The sequence below is a fragment of the Oncorhynchus mykiss genome, chromosome 22 (genome assembly GCF_057628025.1).
Source record: "Oncorhynchus mykiss isolate SJ-2025 chromosome 22, ASM5762802v1, whole genome shotgun sequence".
NCBI classification, from domain to species: domain Eukaryota; kingdom Metazoa; phylum Chordata; class Actinopteri; order Salmoniformes; family Salmonidae; genus Oncorhynchus; species Oncorhynchus mykiss.
This window is the reverse complement of record NC_143043.1, coordinates 37,976,975-37,990,162: the sequence shown is the minus strand read 5'-3', so window position 1 is coordinate 37,990,162 and position 13,188 is coordinate 37,976,975. Positions and strand designations below refer to the sequence as shown.

The 13,188-nt window shown below is 39.5% G+C and overlaps 1 protein-coding gene across 50 annotated transcripts in view; it reads right to left on the bottom strand.

The window, feature by feature from the left end:
* The window catches only part of LOC110501770 (titin), a 186,535-nt gene that overhangs the window by 68,906 nt on the left and 104,441 nt on the right, over positions 1-13,188 (bottom strand). For all 50 annotated transcript variants that reach the window (XM_090215944.1, XM_090215945.1, XM_090215946.1 and 47 more), the window contains 4 exons: positions 12,790-13,107; positions 11,808-12,104; positions 11,332-11,631; positions 10,818-11,132 (listed from right to left, as the gene is read on the bottom strand). In XM_090215944.1, the coding sequence (XP_090072070.1) occupies positions 10,818-11,132; positions 11,332-11,631; positions 11,808-12,104; positions 12,790-13,107 (1,230 nt within the window). The remainder of the gene's footprint in view (positions 1-10,817; positions 11,133-11,331; positions 11,632-11,807; positions 12,105-12,789; positions 13,108-13,188) is intronic.

The window sequence follows — 13,188 nt, the reverse complement described above, 5'->3', positions numbered from 1 at the left end:
CACCACAATGACTACTCCACCCATGCCTTCCAGCACACAGCTTTGAACTACTACAGTAGATATGTTGGTCTATTCAAATAATGGCTGAATCTCAAACCGAACACTTCAAACCCACTGGGCACAGAATTATTTTATTTTTATATATTAACTTTATTTAACTAGGCAAGTCAGTTAAGAACAAATTCTTATTTACAAAGACGGCCTACCCCGGGCCAATTGTGCACCGCCCTATGGGACTCCCAGTCACAACTGGACATGATCCAGCCTGGATTTGAACCAGGGACTGAAGTGACACCTCTTGCACTGAGATGCAGTGCCTTAGACCACTGCGCCACTCGGGAGCACAGATGTCAATTTAATGGATATTCAATGTAATTTCATTGAAATGACGTGGAAACAAGTTTGATTCAACCAGTGTGTGCCCAGTGTGAACACTCGATCACTTGATATGCGCGTTCACGATCAAGTACAAACAAGTACATTTCAAAAATAATCTGAATAAATCAACATAAATTAAGAAATCTTAAAACATCTAAAAGTATTTGTCTTAGTCGCACATCTAGCAAAGGACTGTAGTGCTTGAAGGGGTGGTATTTCTGACGTTTCATAATGTACATGAAAGCTAGCTAGCTAATGGACAAGTTATCTAGCTAGCTTAGCCTGAGTCAGCCACTTCATATGAAATGAAATTGCAGCTAACCACTGCTAGCTAGCAGCAGGCAGTCTACAACAAGCCAAATCAGCTCATGCAATCACTGGCGACCGATAGACTTGCACATATTCTGTGCGGAAGTAGAGAGATGTAATTTTCTTTTTACAACTCTGTTGTCACTCCCTGAGTGCACTGCCCATGTTTCATAGCAAGTCATGCTAGCTACTACAAGACCGCTCCCAGGAGAATGTGCACAAATAGATTTTCTAATGTGGAATATTGGTGGCAGTTGGGATGTCGAGTGTGCATCGTCTCAATGTTCATTTTGGCCAAAACACTTGCAGACACGATTGATCACTATCGAACACATCAGCAAGTGGCCACTCGATAGAGGGCTTAAGGGCGATTCAGCCAATGTGTATGCAGGTTGATTAGGCTTCAAACCTTCTCAAACACTTATTCTAATTCCTAATTATATGGCAGCAGCTGTGTTGTTGCCAAGCAACTGAGTTGTTTGACCCGGTGCTAGAACTCTGAGCTTCGGCTGAAAAATATGTTAGCATTGTCAGAAATGCTACAAAAAGGTAGCATATCATTGGTTCTTAATGGACAGAAATGGGCACGTGAGAGCAATAAATTATACATTTAATAAAAATTGTTGCACCCACAAACTTAGTCAATCCAATGGATGCTATAGTCACTTTATGGATGCTATATGTCCAATGGATGCTGTAGTCACTTTATGGATGCTATAGTCACTTTATGGATGCTATATGTCCAATGGATGCTATAGTCACTTTATGGATGCTATATGTCCAATGGATGCTATAGTCACTTTATGGATGCTATAAGTCCAATGGATGCTATAGTCACTTTATGGATGCTATAGTCACTTTATGGATGCTATAAGTCCAATGGATGCTATAGTCACTTCATGGATGCTATAAGTCCAATGGATGCTATAGTCACTTCATGGATGCTATATGTCCAATGGATGCTATAGTCACTTTATGGATGCTATAAGTCCTATGGATGCTATAAGTCCAATGGATGCTATAGTCACTTCATGGATGCTATAAGTCCAATGGATGCTATAGTCACTTTATGGATGCTATAGTCACTTCATGGATGCTATCGTCACTTTATGGATGCTATAGTCACTTTATGGATGCTATAGTCACTTTATGGATGCTGTAGTCACTTTATGGATGCTGTAGTCACTTTATGGATGCTATAGTCACTTTATGGATGCTGTAGTCACTTTATGGATGCTATAGTCACTTTATGGATGCTATATGTCCAATGGATGCTGTAGTCACTTTATGGATGCTATAGTCACTTTATGGATGCTGTAGTCACTTTATGGATGCTATAGTCACTTTATGGATGCTATAAGTCCAATGGATGCTATAGTCACTTTATGGATGCTATAAGTCCAATGGATGCTATAGTCACTTTATGGATGTTATAAGTCCAATGGATGCTATAGTCACTTTATGGATGCTATAAGTCCAATGGATGCTATAGTCACTTCATGGATGCTATAAGTCCAATGGATGCTGTAGTCACTTTATGGATGCTATCGTCACTTTATGGATGCTATAAGTCCAATGGATGCTATAGTCACTTCATGGATGCTATCGTCACTTTATGAATGCTATAGTCACTTCATGGATGCTATATGTCCAATGGATGCTATAGTCATCTTATGGATGCTATAAGTCCTATGGATGCTATAAGTCCAATGGATGCTATAGTCACTTCATGGATGCTATAAGTCCAATGGATGCTATAGTCACTTCATGGATGCTATCGTCACTTTATGGATGCTATATGTCCAATGGATGCTATAGTCACTTCATGGATGCTATCGTCACTTTATGGATGCTATAAATCCAATGGATGCTATAGTCACTTTATGAATGCTATAGTCACTTCATGGATGCTATATGTCCAATGGATGCTATAGTCACTTTATGGATGCTATAAGTCCAATGGATGCTATAGTCACTTCATGGGATGCTATAAGTCCAATGGATGCTGTAGTCACTTTATGGATGCTGTAGTCACTTTATGGATGTTATAAGTCCAATGGATGCTATAGTCACTTTATGGATGCTATAAATCCAATGGATGCTATAGTCACTTCATGGATGCTACAGTCACTTTATGGATGCTATCGTCACTTTATGGATGCTATAAGTCCAATGGATGCTATAGTCACTTCATGGATGCTATCGTCACTTCTTGGATGCTATATGTCCAATGGATGCTATAGTCACTTTATGGATGCTATAAGTCCTATGGATGCTATAAGTCCAATGCATGCTATAGTCACTTCATGGATGCTATAAGTCCAATGCATGCTATAGTCACTTTATGGATGTTATAAGTCCAATGGATGCTATAGTCACTTCATGGATGCTATAAGTCCAATGCATGCTATAGTCACTTCATGGATGCTATATGTCCAATGGATGCTATAGTCACTTCATGGATGCTATAAGTCCAATGGATGCTATAGTCACTTCATGGATGCTATCGTCACTTTATGGATGCTATATGTCCAATGGATGCTATAGTCACTTTATGAATGCTATAGTCACTTCATGGATGCTATAAGTCCAATGGATGCTATAGTCACTTCATGGATGCTATCGTCACTTTATGGATGCTATATGTCCAATGGATGCTATAGTCACTTCATGGATGCTATCGTCACTTTATGGATGCTATAAATCCAATGGATGCTATAGTCACTTTATGAATGCTATAGTCACTTCATGGATGCTATATGTCCAATGGATGCTATAGTCACTTTATGGATGCTATAAGTCCAATGGATGCTATAGTCACTTCATGGGATGCTATAAGTCCAATGGATGCTGTAGTCACTTTATGGATGCTGTAGTCACTTTATGGATGTTATAAGTCCAATGGATGCTATAGTCACTTTATGGATGCTATAAATCCAATGGATGCTATAGTCACTTCATGGATGCTACAGTCACTTTATGGATGCTATCGTCACTTTATGGATGCTATAAGTCCAATGGATGCTATAGTCACTTCATGGATGCTATCGTCACTTCTTGGATGCTATATGTCCAATGGATGCTATAGTCACTTTATGGATGCTATAAGTCCTATGGATGCTATAAGTCCAATGCATGCTATAGTCACTTCATGGATGCTATAAGTCCAATGCATGCTATAGTCACTTTATGGATGTTATAAGTCCAATGGATGCTATAGTCACTTCATGGATGCTATAAGTCCAATGCATGCTATAGTCACTTCATGGATGCTATATGTCCAATGGATGCTATAGTCACTTCATGGATGCTATAAGTCCAATGGATGCTATAGTCACTTCATGGATGCTATCGTCACTTTATGGATGCTATATATCCAATGGATGCTGTAGTCACTTTATGGATGCTATAGTCACTTTATGGATGCTATAAGTCCAATGGATGCTATAGTCACTTTATGGATGCTATATGTCCAATGGATGCTATAGTCACTTCATGGATGCTATCGTCACTTTATGGATGCTATAAATCCAATGGATGCTATAGTCACTTTATGAATGCTATAGTCACTTCATGGATGCTATATGTCCAATGGATGCTATAGTCACTTTATGGATGCTATAAGTCCAATGGATGCTATAGTCACTTCATGGGATGCTATAAGTCCAATGGATGCTGTAGTCACTTTATGGATGCTGTAGTCACTTTATGGATGTTATAAGTCCAATGGATGCTATAGTCACTTTATGGATGCTATAAATCCAATGGATGCTATAGTCACTTCATGGATGCTACAGTCACTTTATGGATGCTATCGTCACTTTATGGATGCTATAAGTCCAATGGATGCTATAGTCACTTCATGGATGCTATCGTCACTTCTTGGATGCTATATGTCCAATGGATGCTATAGTCACTTTATGGATGCTATAAGTCCTATGGATGCTATAAGTCCAATGCATGCTATAGTCACTTCATGGATGCTATAAGTCCAATGCATGCTATAGTCACTTTATGGATGTTATAAGTCCAATGGATGCTATAGTCACTTCATGGATGCTATAAGTCCAATGCATGCTATAGTCACTTCATGGATGCTATATGTCCAATGGATGCTATAGTCACTTCATGGATGCTATAAGTCCAATGGATGCTATAGTCACTTCATGGATGCTATCGTCACTTTATGGATGCTATATATCCAATGGATGCTGTAGTCACTTTATGGATGCTATAGTCACTTTATGGATGCTATAAGTCCAATGGATGCTATAGTCACTTTATGAATGCTATAGTCACTTCATGGATGCTATATGTCCAATGGATGCTATAGTCACTTTATGGATGCTATATGTCCAATGGATGCTATAGTCACTTTATGGATGCTATAAGTCCAAAGGATGCTATAGTCACTTCATGGATGCTATAAGTCCAATGGATGCTATAGTCACTTCATGGATGCTATATGTCCAATGGATGCTATAGTCACTTCATGGATGCTATATGTCCAATGGATGCTATAGTCACTTTATGAATGCTATAGTCACTTTATGGATGCTATAAGTCCAATGGATGCTATAGTCACTTTATGAATGCTATAGTCACTTCATGGATGCTATAAGTCCAATGGATGCTATAGTCACTTCATGGATGCTATATGTCCAATGGATGCTATAGTCACTTTATGAATGCTATAGTCACTTTATGGATGCTATATGTCCAATGGATGCTATAGTCACTTTATGGATGCTATATGTCCAATGGATGCTATAGTCACTTCATGGATGCTATAAGTCCAATGGATGCTATAGTCACTTCATGGATGCTATCGTCACTTTATGGATGCTATATGTCCAATGGATGCTGTAGTCACTTTATGGATGCTATAGTCACTTTATGGATGCTATAAGTCCAATGGATGCTATAGTCACTTTATGAATGCTATAGTCACTTCATGGATGCTATATGTCCAATGGATGCTATAGTCACTTTATGGATGCTATATGTCCAATGGATGCTATAGTCACTTTATGGATGCTATAAGTCCAAAGGATGCTATAGTCACTTCATGGATGCTATAAGTCCAATGGATGCTATAGTCACTTCATGGATGCTATATGTCCAATGGATGCTATAGTCACTTCATGGATGCTATATGTCCAATGGATGCTATAGTCACTTTATGGATGCTATAAGTCCAATGGATGCTATAGTCACTTCATGGGATGCTATAAGTCCAATGGATGCTGTAGTCACTTTATGGATGCTGTAGTCACTTTATGGATGTTATAAGTCCAATGGATGCTATAGTCACTTTATGGATGCTATAAATCCAATGGATGCTATAGTCACTTCATGGATGCTACAGTCACTTTATGGATGCTATCGTCACTTTATGGATGCTATAAGTCCAATGGATGCTATAGTCACTTCATGGATGCTATCGTCACTTCTTGGATGCTATATGTCCAATGGATGCTATAGTCACTTTATGGATGCTATAAGTCCTATGGATGCTATAAGTCCAATGCATGCTATAGTCACTTCATGGATGCTATAAGTCCAATGCATGCTATAGTCACTTTATGGATGTTATAAGTCCAATGGATGCTATAGTCACTTCATGGATGCTATAAGTCCAATGCATGCTATAGTCACTTCATGGATGCTATATGTCCAATGGATGCTATAGTCACTTCATGGATGCTATAAGTCCAATGGATGCTATAGTCACTTCATGGATGCTATCGTCACTTTATGGATGCTATATATCCAATGGATGCTGTAGTCACTTTATGGATGCTATAGTCACTTTATGGATGCTATAAGTCCAATGGATGCTATAGTCACTTTATGGATGCTATATGTCCAATGGATGCTATAGTCACTTCATGGATGCTATCGTCACTTTATGGATGCTATAAATCCAATGGATGCTATAGTCACTTTATGAATGCTATAGTCACTTCATGGATGCTATATGTCCAATGGATGCTATAGTCACTTTATGGATGCTATAAGTCCAATGGATGCTATAGTCACTTCATGGGATGCTATAAGTCCAATGGATGCTGTAGTCACTTTATGGATGCTGTAGTCACTTTATGGATGTTATAAGTCCAATGGATGCTATAGTCACTTTATGGATGCTATAAATCCAATGGATGCTATAGTCACTTCATGGATGCTACAGTCACTTTATGGATGCTATCGTCACTTTATGGATGCTATAAGTCCAATGGATGCTATAGTCACTTCATGGATGCTATCGTCACTTCTTGGATGCTATATGTCCAATGGATGCTATAGTCACTTTATGGATGCTATAAGTCCTATGGATGCTATAAGTCCAATGCATGCTATAGTCACTTCATGGATGCTATAAGTCCAATGCATGCTATAGTCACTTTATGGATGTTATAAGTCCAATGGATGCTATAGTCACTTCATGGATGCTATAAGTCCAATGCATGCTATAGTCACTTCATGGATGCTATATGTCCAATGGATGCTATAGTCACTTCATGGATGCTATAAGTCCAATGGATGCTATAGTCACTTCATGGATGCTATCGTCACTTTATGGATGCTATATATCCAATGGATGCTGTAGTCACTTTATGGATGCTATAGTCACTTTATGGATGCTATAAGTCCAATGGATGCTATAGTCACTTTATGAATGCTATAGTCACTTCATGGATGCTATATGTCCAATGGATGCTATAGTCACTTTATGGATGCTATATGTCCAATGGATGCTATAGTCACTTTATGGATGCTATAAGTCCAAAGGATGCTATAGTCACTTCATGGATGCTATAAGTCCAATGGATGCTATAGTCACTTCATGGATGCTATATGTCCAATGGATGCTATAGTCACTTCATGGATGCTATATGTCCAATGGATGCTATAGTCACTTTATGAATGCTATAGTCACTTTATGGATGCTATAAGTCCAATGGATGCTATAGTCACTTTATGAATGCTATAGTCACTTCATGGATGCTATAAGTCCAATGGATGCTATAGTCACTTCATGGATGCTATATGTCCAATGGATGCTATAGTCACTTTATGAATGCTATAGTCACTTTATGGATGCTATATGTCCAATGGATGCTATAGTCACTTTATGGATGCTATATGTCCAATGGATGCTATAGTCACTTCATGGATGCTATAAGTCCAATGGATGCTATAGTCACTTCATGGATGCTATCGTCACTTTATGGATGCTATATGTCCAATGGATGCTGTAGTCACTTTATGGATGCTATAGTCACTTTATGGATGCTATAAGTCCAATGGATGCTATAGTCACTTTATGAATGCTATAGTCACTTCATGGATGCTATATGTCCAATGGATGCTATAGTCACTTTATGGATGCTATATGTCCAATGGATGCTATAGTCACTTTATGGATGCTATAAGTCCAAAGGATGCTATAGTCACTTCATGGATGCTATAAGTCCAATGGATGCTATAGTCACTTCATGGATGCTATATGTCCAATGGATGCTATAGTCACTTCATGGATGCTATATGTCCAATGGATGCTATAGTCACTTTATGAATGCTATAGTCACTTTATGGATGCTATAAGTCCAATGGATGCTATAGTCACTTTATGAAAGCTATAGTCACTTCATGGATGCTATAAGTCCAATGGATGCTATAGTCACTTCATGGATGCTATATGTCCAATGGATGCTATAGTCACTTTATGAATGCTATAGTCACTTCATGGATGCTATAAGTCCAATGGATGCTATAGTCACTTTATGAAAGCTATAGTCACTTCATGGATGCTATAAGTCCAATGGATGCTATAGTCACTTTATGGATGCTATATGTCCAATGGATGCTATAGTCACTTTATGGATGCTATAAGTCCTATGGATGCTATAAGTCCAATGGATGCTATAGTCACTTCATGGATGCTATAAGTCCAATGGATGCTATAGTCACTTTATGGATGCTATAGTCACTTCATGGATGCTATCGTCACTTTATGGATGCTATAGTCACTTTATGGATGCTATAGTCACTTTATGGATGCTGTAGTCACTTTATGGATGCTGTAGTCACTTTATGGATGCTATAGTCACTTTATGGATGCTGTAGTCACTTTATGGATGCTATAGTCACTTTATGGATGCTATATGTCCAATGGATGCTGTAGTCACTTTATGGATGCTATAGTCACTTTATGGATGCTATAGTCACTTTATGGATGCTATAAGTCCAATGGATGCTATAGTCACTTTATGGATGCTATAAGTCCAATGGATGCTATAGTCACTTTATGGATGCTATAAGTCCAATGGATGCTATAGTCACTTCATGGATGCTATAAGTCCAATGGATGCTGTAGTCACTTTATGGATGCTATCGTCACTTTATGGATGCTATAAGTCCAATGGATGCTATAGTCACTTCATGGATGCTATCGTCACTTTATGAATGATATAGTCACTTCATGGATGCTATATGTCCAATGGATGCTATAGTCACTTTATGGATGCTATAAGTCCTATGGATGCTATAAGTCCAATGGATGCTATAGTCACTTCATGGATGCTATAAGTCCAATGGATGCTATAGTCACTTCATGGATGCTATCGTCACTTTATGGATGCTATATGTCCAATGGATGCTGTAGTCACTTTATGGATGCTATATGTCCAATGGATGCTATAGTCACTTCATGGATGCTATCGTCACTTTATGGATGCTATAAATCCAATGGATGCTATAGTCACTTTATGAATGCTATAGTCACTTCATGGATGCTATATGTCCAATGGATGCTATAGTCACTTTATGGATGCTATAAGTCCAATGGATGCTATAGTCACTTCATGGGATGCTATAAGTCCAATGGATGCTGTAGTCACTTTATGGATGCTGTAGTCACTTTATGGATGTTATAAGTCCAATGGATGCTATAGTCACTTTATGGATGCTATAAATCCAATGGATGCTATAGTCACTTCATGGATGCTACAGTCACTTTATGGATGCTATCGTCACTTTATGGATGCTATAAGTCCAATGGATGCTATAGTCACTTCATGGATGCTATCGTCACTTCTTGGATGCTATATGTCCAATGGATGCTATAGTCACTTTATGGATGCTATAAGTCCTATGGATGCTATAAGTCCAATGCATGCTATAGTCACTTCATGGATGCTATAAGTCCAATGCATGCTATAGTCACTTTATGGATGTTATAAGTCCAATGGATGCTATAGTCACTTCATGGATGCTATAAGTCCAATGCATGCTATAGTCACTTCATGGATGCTATATGTCCAATGGATGCTATAGTCACTTCATGAATGCTATAGTCACTTTATGGATGCTATAAGTCCAATGGATGCTATAGTCACTTTATGAATGCTATAGTCACTTCATGGATGCTATAAGTCCAATGGATGCTATAGTCACTTCATGGATGCTATATGTCCAATGGATGCTATAGTCACTTTATGAATGCTATAGTCACTTTATGGATGCTATATGTCCAATGGATGCTATAGTCACTTTATGAATGCTATAGTCACTTCATGGATGCTATAAGTCCAATGGATGCTATAGTCACTTCATGGATGCTATAAGTCCAATGGATGCTATAGTCACTTCATGGATGCTATATGTCCAATGGATGCTATAGTCACTTCATGGATGCTATATGTCCAATGGATGCTGTAGTCACTTTATGGATGCTATAGTCACTTTATGGATGCTATAGTTTCGTTTTAAACTAGGTGTTTGCAGAAAATGCTAGGTAAACTCAATTCCTAACGATCCTGTTATCATTTCGGTTTGTGGTTCTCAGCCGGACGGGTCATGGCGAGCAGCAGGGAGTGTGTTGTGTACCTCTAAGTGAATTTGAGAATTTTCTATAGTGTCATATTCACTAAGATATGATGGTTGAGAGATTTATATTTAACATTGAGCTTCAACCAATGCCGTACTTAAGTATCGTACTGTCAACCGGTGCAACCTTTACAAACTTGCCTTAAGCTAAGTGAGATGGAGGACATTCGTCAAGGGCCTGTGCTATTTTAAACAGCCAAGGGCAGGAGTAAAATCAAGTATCATATAATACTTACAGATAGGATCTCTGGCGAAGATGGGGTCGGTGCACGCGCTAGGAGGTCCACATCCTGCTGCGTTGATAGCTGTGACCCGGAAGAGGTACTGTGACCCCTCAATGAGTCCAGTCACATTATGGGACACCCCGAAAGCCATGGCCCGGATGGGGTCGCGCGTCACCCTGTTCCAGCGCTTAGAGGTGGTTTCCTTACGCTCCAGCCAATAGCCAGTCACTGGACTGCCTCCATCGTCTTCTGGCTCTTCCCAGTTGACCATCATGGAATCATGGTCAACAGCTGAAATGGTTGGCTTTTCACATTGGCCGGGAACAGCTTTATAAAAAACAAACAAACATGAATTCTGTTAATCTTGACTTCTCAGGTTTTTCATCAGACTTGTGTATTATGATGTGAATGGTCACTGTAAAGCACTTTATGACAACTATGAATGAAAAAAGTGCTTTCTACATACATCTGATTGATTGATGCAAATCCTTTCATGAAAACATGATATTTTGCTCTCTACGCTTACCATAGAGTTTCCTGGCTTCTTCAGGTTCACTGTCCAGAGGCTCTCCAACTCCATATTTGTTCTGAGCACAAATTCGGAACACATACTCATGCCCTTCCATCAGGCCCTCCACCGTCCAGATACGCTCCTTGGGTTCATTGGTCACAGGGATCCATGTCTTCCTGTTGGCTACACGCCTCTCAATGACGTAGTTGGTCACTTTGGAGCCACCGTCATCCTTAGGTGGCAGCCATGACAGGGTGATCTTCTCAGCGTCGACCTCCTCAAACTTCACAGGACCGGATGGTGGTCCAGGACGTCCTGAAGAAAGGAAGCGATACCATTTGTTAAGTGAAAAGAAAACTTTTAATAATGTAATTTGTTGATTTTCTTGGCTGTGAAAATATGATAATAAAGCATGTTGAATTTCAACGTTGATATGTAAGTCAGCCTAGATAAGAGCATCTGCTAAATTACTAAAATGTAAAGAAGTTTACCCAAGACGTTGAGTCTCATCTCCTTGGAGGCCTTTCCTAGGCTGTTACTGGCTGTGATAGTGTAGAGGCCTGTATCTGAGCGCTTTCCCTGCTGGATCAGCAGTACACAGCTATCATCAGACACAATCTTGTTGATGTGCTCGTCATATGCAACCTCAACCTTGTCGTCACCCTTGTGGGCTGGAGCCTTGAGCCAGGTGAGAGTGGGGAATGGACAGCCCCTGATCTTTGCCTTGATGCTGATATCAGCTCCTTGTTCAACCTCCATGAACTCCTCCAGGTCAATAGCAGGAGCACCTGAGAGACAAACAATGGCAACCAAATTAGAAAATCACTTATTTTCTTTTAGACACTAAACACCTTTTAACACCTAACTCCAGAGGCGTCATGCTTCAGATTTGTCCTCTTAAAATATATATATATATACACTGTATATATATTTTTCTCTATCTCTGTAATACCACTAGCCACCTAGTAATTTTATGAAGTTGGCTTTAGCTATCCCAAATAAGTTCCCAAACTCGTAACTAGCTACCAAGAAGCGATTTCAGGTAATCGATCAAGTTAGAGTAGATAGCTTGTCTAACTATCTTAGCTGGCATGCCTGCTGGCAAGGTTGGTATATTTTAGAAATGCAAGCAATAACTAAATGTACTGAATAAGACTCATTCCTTTCAATTTTACCCAGATTTCAGCAGATATGCAGAGAAGCATATTTAGTTCAAGAAAGTAACCCCCAGTCAGGAGGATATAGACAGGTCAAGAGGTATGCTTAGATATGCAGGAAAATACTTATATATTTTTCACATAGAATTATCCATAATTATTATGTTTGAAAAATGCTAAATTCTCCAATTCACGGACGGGGCCTAGCCCCCCTCTGGACCACCCCCCTCCTGCCTAACACTTAACACTTTAACACCATAGAACAACGCATTTGTTTAAATGAAGCAACCATCTATACATATTTATATCAACTTACGTGTCTGGTCTTGGATGACAACTGGTCCAACAGTAGATGATGGTCTGCTGGGGCCGGCTTCGTTCACGGCCTTGACACGGAACTCATACTCTTCTCCTTCAGTCAGATCCTCAACCTTGAAGGTGAGGTCTTCAATATCACGTCTGTTGCACTGTCTCCAGGACTGCTTCTGAGATCCACTACTGTCCCAGCACAGACGTTCAACAGTGTAGTGTGTCACTGGAGCTCCACCGTCATTCCTGGGTGGCTTCCAAGTCAGGGTGGCTGTGCCCTTAGTCACTTCTTGAATCTTTACCCTTGTGGGAGCATCAGGAGGATCTGAACAAAAATAATACAAGGAATGATTAGAAACTGCTGGCACAATAGAACAGGTGTGTGTTCTATAGAACAGGTTGGTTC